Here is a 15,698-nt window from a genome sequence, read left to right as displayed (position 1 = left end):
CCAGCAGTGTTAAAACAGGCAAGTCGAAACTACATGAACGTTCGTTCAAAGAAAAGAAAGGAGCACAAGGAAAAGGCTGAGCGGATTATAATTCTGTCTTGGACTCGCGAAGGGCGGACAGGCTAAAAGGTGCTCTACTCTGCAATTTGCGACACGAGCAGTGGCGATTGCGAATCCCGGTTGGGCTTCGGTGCACCGGTTAATCATGGCTGTTTCTGACTCCGTGCGGCCGCAAAACATTTGACCGTTGTTAGAAGCCAGGGGGGACAGGAGAAATTACAAACAAGCGGAGATTGTAGGAGCTCTTGCCCTGTGTTTGTACAGGGCACAGTCCGAAGTCCTTCCATCGTCTGCTTTTGGCCCCTTTGGAACCGAGAGCGACTGGATGGGTTCAGTCTAAGGTCCTGTTTTGGATCACATGATTAAACTTGAGACCTAATTTTTAGTCAATATTCCTCCAAACCTATGTAGTTGGAACTAAAAATAGTAAAAATAAAATAAAAAGCTGACTAAAGGACGAGTACCGGCCTACCCCTCGCTCGACCAGACGACGACGGAAGAGCTAGCATTGAACACCGAAACACAGAACACGGTATCATTTTGGATGGTACTTAGAGCTCTCATACCCTCCTCGAAGGATGTTAAAAGCCGTGTCTTAAGATGGTAGAAACAGATGAAGTGATGAGCAAATCACTTGTACTTTAGCTACTATAGACAAATCATTCGAAGCCAGAAATTTGAGCCGAAAGAAAGAAAGGTCAATAATCCACTTGCTAAACCCCAAATTATGTTGACGAAATGTGTTTCTTTTTTGTCTGTAACACCAGGAACCCAGGATTAGACGATTGCAGTAAGTAGTGTACTACAGTTTAGCATTGCGCTTTCGATGATGGTCATCCCAAGTTCCGAGACATGCGCAGTGACCAGTCATTGCAGCCCTTCAAGTTTTTTTTTTGAAAAATAGCCCTTCAAGTTGCTACGCCGCTGCTGCTTCAGGTCAGTTGCGTGGGGGAAAGGGTCAGGTAGGGGGAATGGGCAGGCACAGGCAGGGGGGGGGGGGGGGGGGGGGGCAAAGGCTCATGTTCTGTCAATCCGTCCGTCAGTGTTGGAAGCAAGCTCGCGCAGGCGCGGAAGGGAATGGGGGAGCGGAGAGCAGCAGCCGAGCAGGTGGCGAAATGATGCTCGCGGGCAGCCTTTTTGATCGCAACAAGCGAACAAAAACCGAAAGCTAGCGGCTACCGCGCAGTAAAGCGAGGGGCGGACGAGACGGGAGCCGAGCCGAGGGAGACTAGACGCCCCCGGACCGGACGGGACGAGGCTTGGGGAGGAGAAGAGGCTGGCTCTGGGCTCTGGCTGGTGGCTGCCGCTGCAACAGGGGAGCCTCTGCCCCGTCTCCATCCGGCTGCTGATCTGATCGGCGTGGCCCGCGTGCCGCGGACCGCGTGCCGCAGCGCCGTGTCTCCGCTGCTCCGGACTCCGGGGGTGTAGTGACAGCGCTGCTCGCTCCATTATCGCTGCGATTCTCTTTGCAGTCCCTGTCCGCCTGGTTTTGAACTTTTGATTCCCAGGCGGTTGCATTGCACTTTGATGGCCTATAAGAACCGGTCGCTCATCTGCGGGGCAGCCTGATTTCTGTGTGCTAATACTGTAGCGACGCTACCGCGCACGCGAACAGTGACCACGCTCGGGGGCGCCGTGGCCGTGCATGCGCTCGTGGCAGCCGTTGCTGCCTCTCCGAGGAAGTGAGGATTGAGGAAAGAGGACGGCGCATGGGCGCGAGCCATTAATTGCCGGCCCGATTCCATCACCTGCCGCTGCCGCTGACACCACCCCACGCGCGCACCGTCCAGCGTCCTGCGTCCACCACCCCGCGAGCCCAAGGATCAGGAACCCTCGTAGGTGACTGAGGTGAGTCATCGCCCGTGAACGGCAAATATCCGTGCGAGATAGGCATCGCATTTGCTACCACCAACTGCCTACTCCTACGCGGGGCGACGCGACCGGACGCAGCAAACTGACGGCCCTTGTGCTCTTGTGCAGAGGGAGCGGGGAGCATCCGATCCTCCGATTCGACCCAGGCTCTAGCTGACTAGCTCCATCCATCCACCCACGCGTCTCAAATCGGCCGAGCCGACGGGACATAGCCGGAGTCCGGACGCATGCATGCACGAGCAATCGAGCGCGGCTAGAGCTAGCGTGCTACAGTACTGTACTGGGGTGGGTGAGAGAGAGAGAGAGAGGGGGGGGGGGGGGGGGGGGGGGGGATATCTGTACCTGTACTGCGCCATGTCACGGACGCAGCATATCCCCATGCCTTTACTGCGCTCAGCGGCCTCGGGCTCCCGTCCGGCCGTGGTCTCCTGCCCCCGTCCCGTTCCGGCAGCGGTACCGTGCGCGCGTGTTGACGACCCGGGGGGGGGGGGGGGGTATGATCAATGCAGGTGCGAAGCGCCGTGTGATCGCCATGAATGAACGGGGAGTGTTATTTATCGCGCTGCCGCTTAGCGATGGTAGATGAGGTCAGGCTGGGCACTCGGGCAGTCAGAGATGTCGAGCGCGGCGGGGGTAATGCCGTGCCGTCACGCGTGGACGGACGCGCACAGATCGGCGACGTGTACTAATTGATCGGGTCCCGTGCTGATCACGAGTCAGTTAACGCTCTTGGCTTTTGCAAGGCCGCGCGGATCATGCATGATGCATGCTGATTCATCGCTAGTGACTAGTGAGAGAGAGAGAGAGTCAGAGAGAACGAGAGGGCCCACTCGACGCACGGCGCAGAAGATCCGGAGGCCTTGCCCAGGGACGAACGACGGACGGACGTAGCAGCCCGCCTGCCTGGCAGTTAGCCCATACCTCACCTCCCCTTCCCCGCCTCTCTCGTGTCCGATCGCATCAGGGCCGTCCGTCCGTCCGTCCGAGCAGTCCCACCACCCGGCCGGAAACCTCACCGTCTGACGCCTCGCCACCGTACACCACCACCACCCACCGCCGCCCGAACGTGGCGGGCCCCCGCGGTGAAACCCCGGCACGGACGTCGTCACTGTTACCGCGCCGCCCAGTGCCGGCTCGACACGAGCCTTCCCGGACCGAAAAACCTCACCCCCTGGCTCACGTGGCGGGCGCAGGCCCGGGATCAGCGGCGCCCGGCCGCCACGTGGCGTCGCCTCGCCGCCTAATGCCACCGGCTTCAACCGCGGTTAAGGTTAATAACCGCCGTACTCGTGCCGGGCACGGGGCCGGCTGACAGCGACCGCCGCGCGCGGATAAAAAACCCCTGCCGCGCTCCTGCCTCCCGAGATGGTCGCTGCTGCTGCTCCTGCGAAAGCGATAGCCTGGTAGTAGAGCCGAGCGCACGCAGACCGGGAGGAGGCCGGGGAGACGAGACACGAGCAGTCAAGCACCCCAGCGAGCGCGAGGGCACCGTCACCACCATCCACCGCCGGGATCGTTGGTTGGGACATGATGGATCAGCTGAGCCTGGTGCCCTACGAGGGGGCTGGAGGCGGTGGCGACGGCGGCGGCAAGTACAAGGAGTGCATGCGCAACCACGCGGCGGCCATGGGCGGGCAGGCGTTCGACGGCTGCGGCGAGTACATGCCGTCGTCGCCGGACTCGCTCAAGTGCGCGGCCTGCGGGTGCCACCGCAGCTTCCACCGCCGCGCCGCGGGCTCCTCCTCATCCTGCGGCGGCGGCGGCGGCGCGGCGCCCTTCTTCTTCCGCCCGCCGGTGCCGGCGCTGCCCGCGCCGCCGCAGCCGCACTACCACCACCACCACCAGGCCGCGCTGCAGGCGTTCCTCCCCTCTGTGCCGGCGGCCGGGGTGGCGCCGCACCTCGCGCTGCCGTACCACGCCGTGCCCAACGCCGCGGCCGCCCCGTGGCTCGCGCGCTCCGGGTCCGAGACGCCGCCCCGGCCCGACGACTTCGGCGTCGGCGTCGCGGGCCTCGGCCTAGTCGGCGGGAGCGGCGGCGGCAGCGGCAGCTTCGGGCGGAAGCGGTTCCGCACCAAGTTCACCCCGGAGCAGAAGGAGCGGATGCGCGAGTTCGCGGAGAAGCAGGGGTGGCGCATCCAGCGGAACGACGACGGCGAGCTGGAGCGCTTCTGCGACGAGATCGGCGTCAAGCGGCAGGTGCTCAAGGTGTGGATGCACAACCACAAGAACCAGCTCGCCTCCACCTCCCCAACCTCCGCCGTCGGCATGAACCCCGCGGCCGCTGGCATCGGCATCAACCCGACCGCTGCAGGCATCGGCACCGGCGCTGGCGTCGCCGGTGACGGGGACGGCGACGACGACGACACCGACGACTCCCCGCCCCGCGCCGCCGTCTCCTCCCCCTCCCCGTCCCCCATCAGTGTCTAGGCCAGATCGAGGGCGCTTTCCTTCTCTCCTCTCCACCGCGCGCTAATGAACTCCGTCCGCTTAATCCCTAGGGTTTAGCAATTAATTAGCTCTAGGTAACTGTCGGCAAGCCAGTACTCAGCAGTACTCCAGCTTGCTACCACCACCACCACCCCCTCGTGCTCATGTTAACCTCCTGCCCCCCGTGACGCGGCCGCTCCGTACGTCCGTGCCGGAGGGCACACCCGTCATTTTCTCCCTACTGCCGCCGCTTAATTGGAGTATTCTAGTTCTAGGCTCTGCTGTAGACTGCACTACTGTCTCATCCTAATCGTACCCATCATCAGTGACTAATGATTTGAGTAATGCTATATCCACCTGAAATGCTTCGGAGTCAGTGCTCGGAAATCTCCTTTGGTCTTTGGAAGGATCTGATATTTTGGTTTGATCTTGATCTGATCGCGTCATTTTTTTTTCTGATACTGACAAATAATCGCATTGTTCTTGTCTAGTCTCCGCTATTATTTGCAACGGCGGCCACATTTGTTTGTGGCTGGGAGGAGGGGTGCGTGCGCGCTTCGGGATCGGTGGGTGGAGGCTTCCCAAAGCGGCCTGATATTTTGTTGCCATTTGCGCCCCGCGCCGCGGTGCGGCGGCGGTGGCTTGGCAGGCTGGCGTTGGTGGAGCCGGCGGCAGCCGGCGCCTGGGCTGTGCGGCGCGCCTGTGCCCGCAGGCCCTGGCCTGGCTTTTCCGCTGGTTCGCCGGTGCTTGGTCGCGCTGCCGCGGCCGCGGGGCCGGCCGTGTCTTTCTGTGGGGGTGGCTGGAGCCGCGTCGCGTCTCGTCCCTCGCGAGTAGTCTTGTCGGCGCGTGTCTGTGTCGCCTGGGGCGCCCGGACCGGCGCCCCGATGGGTACAAGGTGTAGGGGTGATGATGGGCGGCTCTTAGGCCGGCCAGCGCCGCTGGGGGCTTTCGGTGCGGGGCAGGATCCGACACGGATCTCTCGTCGGGTTGTGTCGCTCCCGCTCTGCAGCCCTGTGAGGTTGGGACGTCGCAGCGCCGACGCGGCGAGCCCCCCCGCTGTTGGCGTGGTAGGAGACCGGTCGTTCTTGGGCGAGGATTCGGTGGCCGTGATCTTGGTTTTGCCTAGGCTTAGGCTTGAGCTGGAGCTAGGGAAGAGCTGATGGTCCTGAGGACGTGTGGACTAGCTTCAACCACATCCGTTAGCGCTGTAGCAGGCTAGCAGCCCTCCGTCCTGTCCCCCTCTCGCCGCGGGCCACAGGACAACCGGGACGGCCTCGCGGCCTCCGGTCAGATGGCGCGGCGTGGTCACGGCGGCGGCGCGCGGTGGTGGCGCCTGCGCCCATGCGCCGGTTTCTCAAGCGTGGTCGCAGGGGAGGGAAAGGGAACCAACCCCATGATGGCGCGGCCGTGCAGGAAGGCGCCTCCGTCGGCCGTCGCGTGCCCATGTGAGTATGTGACGAGGGTCTGCTGGTACCACACCAAAACGGGCGCGCGTTTCGTCGGCCGTGCGGCTGCGCCTGACGCTCAAGCACGAGGGCGGGCCACGGCCAGGCTTCCAAACAACCCCCCAGCGCCCAGTCGGGGAGTACGTCTGGAGTCAGAACGCGCGCAGGCCCTGTGCCGCCGTGCGTGCGGAGCACATGCCTGTGGCAGGCTGATCGCGTGGTGAGCAGTGAGCAGTGAGCAGCTAGGCTGGGTCCGCTCGTCATCGTCTCCGTAGGGCGAGAGCAAAAGCCTGATGACCGCACGCACGCACAACTTGGGTTCGGGGCAAAGGGCTTCTTGGAGTCGAGCCATGAACTCAAAATCAAATTTGGACATGTCTGGTACTTTGATCATCGTACCATTCCGATCGTAACCGTTCTCACAGAATTAAATTGGGCACAAGCAACCTACACTACGGGTATTAGTGAAATAAACAATGCCACCGAAAAGTTTCCTATTTCCGAAAAACAGTTCGGGATCAACCAGAGTTTTGTGGTACGAGACAAAAAGAACATGACAAAAATTGAGTTTTTACAATAACTTAAATTATGTTTTTCAGAAAAAAGAGTCCATTCCCTATGGGAGGAAAAACGTAAATTGCAAGGCTTGTTATAGCTAAACAGTACTTTCAAAAAAAAATGCAGATGGCAGCCTAATAATTTAGCAACTCCAAAAACCCATGCAACAAATACTAACATAAGAAAATGGTGGGGCATTTTTTCCTAAAATACAAACGACGTATAAGATCCAGAGGCTATCATAGAGTTGAAATCTGGTAAAATTTATGCATGCTGAGTTCAAAATAAGTAGAGCAAACGAAGTTCAACAAATATGTCTGCTGGCAAGTTGTTTGAGGATGTTATCTCCTGGTCTCCTGGATATGCATGGTTCAGTTCATAATGGGCCATCCCACTGCTGGTAAGCGTTGCCGATGCGTCATCACAATTCACAGCTCCGTTCAACATGACCCGTTAGGAGCTGTTGACGCATCATCACAGTTCCATGTCCATCTGTGTCCGTTAGCAGTACGCCGGTGTGACAAGATGACGAATGGAGCAGTCTGTAACTGCAACGGGGACAATCCAATATGCACGACACGACATAGCATTTACTAGCAAAAAAGTGATGTATGATTTTTTTATACCATGAAAAGTAATGTATGATACACGACAGAGGCTGTTTGTCGCCGGATTGTCAACAGTAAGGGTGATTCAGGTATTCAGGCTTTAACCATTGACGATGGCCCAACACTCACTCCGAAGCCCAATACCAGGCTTTAACAATTGACCGAGGGCCCACTTAAAGCTTAGCGCACCCCGTCAGCCTACTGGGCTGGGCTGGGCTGGGCTGGGCTGTCTTCCAAAAGAGGAAGTCTAGAAAGAGTATTTGCCTTCCATCGAAAGAAGAATATTTGCCGGTGCAATTTGTTTGCCACCGGGACGGTCGCCGGTGAACGGAGGGCACCAAAGAGTAGGAGGCGGCTCCGAGGGCTCCAGGGCAAACCAAATCACATCAAAATCGCAGCTACGAGCCTACGAGTAACGAGCCGTGCCTTTGCTGGCTACCGGGCAAGTAAACTAGAACATGAAATCGTTCTGCAAGTAAACATCGTCGCCACTCGAAGGCGCGCCATCAAACACTTAAACTGAAAACTTGCAGATTTAACTTGCACACATGTTACTACAAGCTACTCCTAGCACCGGATACAACTGACACTGACATTACCACTAGACTTACTGCCGTTCAAGTCACCAGCGGCTTACAGCCACGCATCAAGAACCCTAAGAAAAACTACACGATCGGCATGCATGTCAGATTCACAAAGATGGCCCGAGTCCGGGAAGCACTAGCACCCCGTGAAGCCGTGACACGACACGGACTGATCTTATCTAGCAGGCGGTGCCCGTATTGATGCGGCGCGCCAGGTGCACGAGGTGCCAGGTGAGCGACATCAGCGACAGCACGTTGCACAGGGACGAGTAGCCGTTCAGCTGCTTCAGCCGCTTGCTCAGCCTCACCACCCTGCTCTTCGACATCTCCGGGTTGCCCGCCTTCGCCTTCGCCGTCGCCGCGCCGTCGACGGGAGTGGTATGCGCAGCTGCTGCTTCCGGGCGGGCCGCCCTGGCGGCGTTCGTGTCCGGCGTGGCCACGGTGGCCGCCGGCGGGTCGACGATGTCCGCCATGTCACGTCCCCGGCCTTCTTCCTTCTCCACCTTCATCCTCTCGAACATCACCTGTTCACGTACGGATGCGTCAATTTTTTAAGAGAACTTTGCAACGAACGTTGGAAATAAACATACCTAAGCACGCACGAAGACACACGCTTAGTACCTTGGTGGCTTTGGGCTCGAGGAGCAGCATGTTGGCGAGGACCAGCGCCAGCGCGGCGGCGAGGTTGAAGCTCTGGGCGCGCGCCGCGGCGGAGCGCCGCTCGCGGCCCAGCAGGTGCGCCGCGAGCGCCAGCCCGACACCGTACGCCATGGCTCGGAAGTACACTGGGTACAGCTTGCTCTGCAGCATGCCCAGCTGCTGCCTCGGCAGCGCCGCCGCGAGCACGTAGCTGGACACGAACGTCACCCACACGCAGGTGCCGTAGGCGGTGGCGAGGCCCAGGAGGTGCATCACGGCCGTCGCGACGCGCGCGGCCTCCCGTGGCCCCCCACCGGCGAGGAAGAGGTACGCCGCGGCGTCGGAAGCCACGCCGCGCGCCCGCCGCGCAATGTCCGTCAGGTTCCGACGCATCTCGCCGGCCTTCGCCTCCACGGCCGCCTCGGCCTCCGCGACCCTGTCCGCCGCGCGCTCCGCAGCGTCCTCCGCGTACTCCTCGGCCCTCTCGGCCATGTCCGAGACCCTGTCCTTGGCGCCCCGGACGGTCTCCTTGGCGTGCTTGGCCGCCTCGGACACCCGATCTTTCGCGCCCTTTGCGGCTTCGGCTGCTCCGTGCTGGACGTCGGACGCCTTCTCCTTGGCCTTGCTGGCCGCCTCGGCGACCTTGTCCTTGGCGCTCTTCACAGTCTCCTTCCCTTGGTGCGCCTCGTCGGACGCCTTGTCTTTCAGCGTCTCCTTCCCTTGTCGCGCCGCGTCGGACGCCCTGTCCTTGGCGCTCTTCAGTCTCTCCTTCCCGTGCCGGGCGGCGTCCAACGCCTTGTTCTCGGCGCTGTCCTTGGCGTCCGAGACCGTCTCCACGGCGCCCCTCGCCGCGTCCTCCGCGGCGTGCTCGGCGCGGGACGCCGCGTCCTTGGCTCCCTCCTCGGCTCTCCTGCCCGCGCCGCAGAGCCTGTCCTTGCAGCGCTTGACCGCGCCGAGGACGCCGCCGTTGGCGTCATACAGCCTCTCCTTGCCTTCCTCCGCCACACCGGCCGCCTTGCCGGCCGCTTCGGAGACCACGCCCCTGGCGCCATCGACGACCCCGCCGGCGCCGCCGCCGTCCTCGACGCCGTCGAGGGCGTCGGGGGGTAGGACGCGCGTCTCCTTGACCTTGACGCGGCCGCCGTCCTCGCCCGAGACCTCGCGTTCGTACTCGACGATCACCACGCGGCGGCCCTCGCGGACGACGTGGTCGCCGTGCTGCTGTGCCGCCGGGGTCGGCGGCGCGGGCGACGGCGACCAGACCCCCGCGGCGGCTAAGGTCGAGAGCACGAGCCCGATGGCCACGACGTTCATCATGGCGGCGGCGCGACGGTGTCGCATTGGGTGAGCACGCATCCGCTTGGTTCTAAGAAGTGAGCTAAGCTTGCGAGTAGTGTGTGTAGTCTCTTTACTGTGCTCCGCCGTGCCAAAACAGCTTAAATTCGCGGCCGCCGATGGTTGTAGAAGCTCCCAAAGGCGAAGCCGTGGTGTGTCCTTTCTACACGTGGAAGGGCGGCGAGGCCGGCGATGACACGTACGGCATGGCCGCACGCGACACGCGCGCGGGCACGCGGCGGTGCCCGGCATGGTTTGGGTTCTCGCGCGCGCTTGGGGACCTTGTAGTCGGCCGTTGAAAAGCGGCCGGACCATTTGCGTGGCACGGTCACGACTCACGAGGGCCCAGCAAAAAATAGGCCCGAGATCCTGTGGGCATGGGCTTTTACCATGCGCGCTACATGGGCCTCAACCCACGCTGCTGACCGAAGAAAAGCCTTCATGGCCTGGCCTTCGTGTTGATGGCCCATTAAGCCCACGATCCCAGCGCAGAGGCCCAATTGGCTTCCGTCGCCTCGCACTACGCGGCTGTTCGCGTGTCACCGGGCGGGTCCGCAGGCGAAAACCCTACTCGGCTCGGCTCCACTCGCCGCCGCAGCCGCAGCCGGAGATGGAGGACATCGAGGACGTGCTAGGCCCGGCCGGCCTCTCCGGCGGCGGGGCGCCTCCGGGGCTCCGCCTCCCTCTCTCCACGGTCGCGGTCAAGCCCAAGCGCCGGTCGTCCAGGGTCGCGCAGACACCGCCCCAGCCCGAGGCCCGGATTCCTGGCACGCAGGTAATACAATCACTTCGCGCTCAATTGCGGGCTTCTAGACATGATCCATGTGTGCCCCTGTATGATCTGATGTGCGCTCCGTTTCTTGTGCTGTCGGTGTTGCAGACGATATACGTCAAGACGTTCGGGTGCTCACATAACCAGGCAAGCTTTCGTCCTCACTATTTTCTGCTAACTCTTTTCTTTTTTGTTGCGCAAGCTTGCAAGCTAGTTATCGTGTTGGTACGAAATACTGCATAATTTATGTGTTGCTTTCGTATTCCTAGCGCCTATTGGCTAGTGCAAATGCAGAGATTATGGGAGGGAAGTGGTTTTGCTTTATGCTATATAACATGTCTTCCTTTTTTTTTTTTTTTTGCTCTGCAGAGTGACAGTGAATACATGTCAGGGCAGCTCTCGGCATTTGGATATGCTATTACTGAAGAACCCGAAGGAGCAGATTTGTGGCTAATTAACACGTATGATCCCTCTCTTCTGTTTTGCTGATTGTTTACATACATGAACTGAATTTAACATGACTAAGAATCTCAAATTGATATGGCTCTGGACTTGCAGCATTGAATGTACTTTGCCATTCAGGCATTCAGTGAACTGTACTATCTAGGTACAAAGTAAATGCCCATTGACAATAGCTGGGGCCTTTGATGTTTAGGAACAAGGGATTTATTTTAATACAAAACTTGGAAAGAACATCAACTATATATAGCTTAGCATTTACTTCTTCTGCTGTTCCAGATGCACGGTGAAAAAACCTGCACATTTTTATCGCAATACCAAACTTGAAGAAAAGATTAAATTTACATAGCTTAGCCTTTACTTCTACTATTCCAGATGCACGGTGAAAAAAAACTACACATTTTTATTGCAATACCAAACTTGAAAATAATATGTACTATATATAGCTTAGCCTTCACATCTTCTGCTATTCCAGATGCACGGTGAAAAATCCTAGTCAATCTGCGATGACCACCCTTATATCAAAATGCAAGAATGCAAAAAAACCATTAGTAGTGGCTGGATGTGTACCGCAAGGAAGCCAGGGTCTCAAGGAGCTTGAAGGCATTAGTATAATTGGAGTGCAACAGATAGACCGGGTTGTTGAAGTGGTTGAGGAAACCTTAAAAGGCCATGAGGTTCGGCTGTTGAGTCGGAAAACACTGCCCTCACTTGATTTACCTAAGGTACAAGTTATAACTGTGTGCATTATCTTAAGCACAAAACTTGTATCTTGTCAGTATTCTAAGCACTTTGGTGTGCACTGTTCTTGTTTAATAAGCAAATTGATGTCCTAGTAGCTTTTCAGTAGTTAACAGATCCTGTAAGTTTATTTCTGATGACTCAGTAAAACCATACTTACAGGTAAGAAAGAACAAGTTTATTGAGATTCTTCCTATTAACGTGGGGTGTTTAGGCGCCTGCACATACTGTAAGACAAAGCATGCTCGTGGTCATTTGGGAAGCTATACTATTGACAGCTTGGTAAGTGTTATTTATAATGTTTCTATTGTCGAGCAATCCTGCCGCTGCTTCAAACTCCAGGTAAACCATATGATCTTCAATCTATTGTAGGTGGATCGTGTGAAAATTGTTGTCTCTGAAGGTGTCCGAGAGATATGGTTGAGCAGTGAAGATACTGGTGCTTATGGTAATCTTGGTGTTCAGTTCCTTCTGGATGTTCGTATGACTGATTCATGTGATAATGACATGGTAATTTACTTCTTCTGAATTCCAAAATTTCAGGCAGGGATATCGGTACAAATCTTCCAAATCTGTTGAACGCAATTGTTGCAGAGCTTCCTGCTGACCGAAGCACAATGCTCCGCATAGGCATGACAAACCCTCCTTTCATACTAGAGCATTTGAAGGAGATAGCTGCCATTTTGTGTCATCCTTGTGTTTATTCTTTCCTCCATGTTCCTGTGCAATCTGGAAGCGATGCTGTTTTAACGGTATGATTAAACTTCAACTATTGTTTTGAAAAGTTTTTTAGCAGCAAATATTCAACATGAATACTCTTTGTTTTTAACTTATTTCAAGTCTTTGCCCCTGGATCTGACTTAGTCTATGATTGAACATCGCAGGGAATGAATCGTGAATACACTGTTGGTGAGTTTAGGAAGGTAGTTGACACTCTCTGTGAGCTTGTCCCTGGAATGCAAATTGCGACAGATATTATCTGTGGCTTTCCTGGTACGCTAAACAAGTTCTCAGTTTTGCAGTTTGCTCTTAGTTGTCATTTATTAGTGCATCTGAGCCATATTTTATGAATTGAATGCCATAAAAGATGTTGCTGCTAATAGTTTGCACTGAACTATGACATGCCATTTCCAGGTGAGACTGATGAAGATTTTGCCGAGACTGTTAATCTTGTAAAGGACTATCAATTCCCTCAAGTCCACATATCACAGTTTTACCCCAGACCAGGTAGATTTTCTCATGCCCAATGTTCTTCATAATTACACGTCGCAACTGTCAATATTCTTTTCTACATGTACATCTATGGCATGGTTTTTGCAGGGACACCTGCTGCTAGGATGAAGAAAGTGCCAAGCAATGATGTGAAGAAGCGGAGTCGTGAACTGACTTCTGTTTTCGAATCATTTTCACCCTACCAAGGAATGGAAGGCAAGGTAGAGCGAATCTGGGTAACCATGATAGCTACTGATGGTGTTCACTTGGTAAGTGCGTAGTAATTCTTGTCACCCAGTTGCTGATGGTGCTCATGCCAGATGCTAAGCTTACCCTTAAATTATCTTCTGCTGCACAGGTGGGACATACCAAGGGATATATCCAGGTGCTGGTCATTGCCCCAGATAGCATGCTAGGAACATCAGCGGTTGTGAGGATCACATCAGTTGGACGATGGTCTGTATTCGGCGAGGTAATAGAAGGATCTGTTGTAGTAGGAGAAGCACCTAAGCAAATCAGCATTGTACCGCAGAAAGAACACAGACAGAATCAGGTGGAGGAAGCTGATTGTTGTGGCGCTGACTCTTGTGGCACCTGTGCATGCTCTGACGTGGTACAAAACTGCGGCCCTGAACAATGTAAGAATACGCCCGATGCACACCAGACCATTGATGATGTTAACCGTCAGGAGGCAATCCAGTCTACGCTTGTGAGGAGAAACGTAGAGGGGTCAACGAAAGCAAGTGAAAGCAGTGCTGTAACACGATCGGTAGGACAGGAACAGCAAGTGAACTTTGTAACTAGGAGAGGGTTAAATGTTGACACGATTCTGTGGTGCGGCTTGGCCCTGAGCTTTGCTGCAACGGTAGCCCTGCTTGTTCTCCTTACCAGCAAGATTTCATCGACATCCTCCAACTAGGTTAGGCTGTGGTTGTAACTCGTAACAATTTGTTCTTGAGCGTGTTGCTGATCAATTTTGGCGGTTTGTTTAGTCGATATGTATGTCGTTGCAAAGTTGTGGCACTACAAATAACATGGATGCAGACAGGTTTTGTCATTGTCGTTTGCTTCTCTAAAGCTCCAGCACGGAACAGGGTTTGGTGATGCTATTTTGATTCTGCTACTGCTCGAAACAATTTGGTAGTGCACCAGGTGGACCGACAATCCAAAACAAACTAAGAAGCACCAAAAAATTATAAAAAAATGAAAAAGAAAAATATCAAAGCCAGATTTCGATACTGGGTCCTGAAGGTTAGGGCCAACCACGCTTCCGCTGCGCCACTTTAATACATGTTCATTGGCGCGAAAATAAATATATCAATCCCTTGAAGTTGGAAGGCGTCGCCGAACGCGGCCGTTGGCGTCTGCTGCACCAGCCCGGCCTCACCACGCTCCGCACTCTGGGCGGCACCAGCTGCAGCTCTGCCGCGGTGAACACGAACACGAACGCATCGGCGAAACGAAGTAGCCGAGGGGGAGCTCCGGGGCGAGCATCTTCCACGCCACGCCACGGCAGAAGCGACCAGAGAAATCCTGGCTCCACCGAACTTTTAGGTATGGTAGTGGTGGAAGGCCGCCTCCTGGCGGAGAGATACCATTGTACAGGTGCAGCGCCGTGCGGCGCGCGCGAGTCGAGAGCATCTGTGACCAGCGTGCCACGTGCTCGCGTGGCTTGTCTCAAAGGCCTGTCCGGGACAGAGGGATAGATGCTGCTGCTCTCATCATGCACACCGCGGGCGCCAGGGCCGACGACGACGTCGATCGGGAGCGCGAGCGGCGTCCTACTCGTGGTACGTGTGCCATTCACGCCGGCTCGTGCTCGGGCACGCCGCCCCGGCCCGTCGTCCCCAGCCACGTCCGGCACCCTCCGCCGACACGCGGCGCGCAGAGTGGCAAGCCAGCTCAACGCGTGTCCGCTTGCTGGCGCCGCGCCACACGCGTGCACCCACCTGAACGGAAGCAGCTGGAGTTGGAGCGCACGAGCACCCGGCGGCCGGTGGTCACTGCCCAAATCCGGAAACGAGTTCACCGCGCCCGGCCGGACAGTTGTCTCGTGACCCCTGCAGGCTCTGATGCCGAGCCGGCGATCCCCTCCCGGCCGTGCGTGGCTGTCCAGTGTCCACGCTGTCCAACCCACGTCGGAGAACGAGCGTGAACGAACGTACCAGCGGCAGCGCGGAGCGCCTGCCGGTCACCCCCGGCCGGCGGCGAGTGCGCGACGCCGACCTCGTGTGTGGCGTGGCGTCTCGGCGCGCGCGGGAGCTGGGCGCCGTGGAGGTCGCGCGTGTCGGCCACCCCGGGGGACACGGCTCGCACTCGGAGGCCGCGCTTCTCCGAGAACGGAAAGGGAATCGTGGAGCGGGGCCAGATGGGGTGCGGCTGAGTGCGGGCGCGGCTTTTCCGGGGTTTCCACTTTGGTCAGTGGTGTGAGCAGTGTCCAGTGTCCACTCCGAGTATCTTCGGTAGAAGTCATTCAGCGTTCGGTTGAGAACCAGCTGCACGAGGGTAAGCCTGCAGGGCCGTATCCATGAATTCGGAGGCCATTTGCTGAATTCGAAGCTAAGTTTTACTGGATTTAAAATATCACTCCCTGCGGTCAACTGAACTTGAACCTGAACCTGAAGCTCAGACAATAAAACACAACGGGAAACAAGCTGTGTCCCTAAGTTGAAAACGTTCAACGTCGAGTGAACATAACCGAAAAGGGGTAGGATAAAAACTAACGGCGTGCTTATTTTCCAACCACAGGAAGCCACGCCATAGGGCTGTGGTGCTGATTCTGAGCGCCACCGCTACGCTACAGTGGTGTGGCATCCCATGGTTGGGAACCAAGCAGCCTATAAAGAATCAAGATATCAATTGTGACACCCGGCCTAATTTGGTTGGCCCAGTGTAGCCCATTAGCGCATGTGCACATGTTTAGTACCACATTGCTAGTTTAGCAAGGGTGGAGCCAACTTATAAGCCTTCGTCAACCAGCCATAGC

At 56.8% G+C, this 15,698-nt stretch overlaps 3 protein-coding genes across 3 annotated transcripts; 2 read left to right on the top strand and 1 right to left on the bottom strand.

Annotated features, from left to right (window-relative positions):
• Nucleotides 1-2,544: 2,544 nt before the first annotated feature.
• On the top strand, nucleotides 2,545-4,735 carry LOC117862946 (zinc-finger homeodomain protein 8). Its single transcript, XM_034746506.2, has one exon. The coding sequence runs from the start codon at nucleotides 3,460-3,462 to the stop codon at nucleotides 4,357-4,359; it is 900 nt and encodes a 299-aa protein (XP_034602397.1). The 5' UTR covers nucleotides 2,545-3,459; the 3' UTR covers nucleotides 4,360-4,735.
• A 2,762-nt stretch (nucleotides 4,736-7,497) lies between these two features.
• LOC117863194 (uncharacterized) lies at nucleotides 7,498-9,674 on the bottom strand. The gene is made up of 2 exons (XM_034746811.2): nucleotides 8,176-9,674; nucleotides 7,498-8,078 (listed from the first exon to the last, which is right to left on the bottom strand). Exons 1-2 carry the CDS (start codon nucleotides 9,547-9,549, stop codon nucleotides 7,734-7,736), a joined length of 1,719 nt encoding a protein of 572 aa, XP_034602702.1. The 5' UTR covers nucleotides 9,550-9,674; the 3' UTR covers nucleotides 7,498-7,733.
• A 395-nt stretch (nucleotides 9,675-10,069) lies between these two features.
• Nucleotides 10,070-13,769, top strand: LOC117865476 (uncharacterized). Its single transcript, XM_034749688.2, has 11 exons — nucleotides 10,070-10,303; nucleotides 10,409-10,447; nucleotides 10,670-10,761; nucleotides 11,235-11,484; nucleotides 11,663-11,782; nucleotides 11,873-11,948; nucleotides 12,044-12,252; nucleotides 12,385-12,493; nucleotides 12,635-12,727; nucleotides 12,821-12,981; nucleotides 13,071-13,769. The coding sequence occupies exons 1-11, from the start codon at nucleotides 10,139-10,141 to the stop codon at nucleotides 13,629-13,631; spliced, it is 1,875 nt and encodes a 624-aa protein (XP_034605579.1). The 5' UTR covers nucleotides 10,070-10,138; the 3' UTR covers nucleotides 13,632-13,769.
• Nucleotides 13,770-15,698: the final 1,929 nt, after the last annotated feature.

The sequence above is a fragment of the Setaria viridis genome, chromosome 7, assembly GCF_005286985.2.
Source record: "Setaria viridis chromosome 7, Setaria_viridis_v4.0, whole genome shotgun sequence".
In the NCBI taxonomy this organism is placed as follows: Eukaryota; Viridiplantae; Streptophyta; class Magnoliopsida; order Poales; family Poaceae; genus Setaria; species Setaria viridis.
The sequence above is the reverse complement of the archived record's forward strand: the minus strand, read 5'-3'. Positions and strand labels throughout refer to the sequence as shown.

Coding starts and splice junctions, on each gene's coding strand:
- LOC117862946 (XM_034746506.2), top strand. CDS start 3,460: ATGATGGATCAGCTGAGCCTGGTGCCCTACGAGGGGGCTGGAGGCGGT.
- LOC117863194 (XM_034746811.2), bottom strand. CDS start 9,549: ATGCGTGCTCACCCAATGCGACACCGTCGCGCCGCCGCCATGATGAAC. Junction 8,079..8,175: donor TCGAGCCCAAAGCCACCAAG/GTACTAAGCGTG, acceptor GTACGTGAACAG/GTGATGTTCGAGAGGATGAA.
- LOC117865476 (XM_034749688.2), top strand. CDS start 10,139: ATGGAGGACATCGAGGACGTGCTAGGCCCGGCCGGCCTCTCCGGCGGC. Junction 11,783..11,872: donor GCTATACTATTGACAGCTTG/GTAAGTGTTATT, acceptor AATCTATTGTAG/GTGGATCGTGTGAAAATTGT. Junction 11,949..12,043: donor TGAAGATACTGGTGCTTATG/GTAATCTTGGTG, acceptor CCAAAATTTCAG/GCAGGGATATCGGTACAAAT.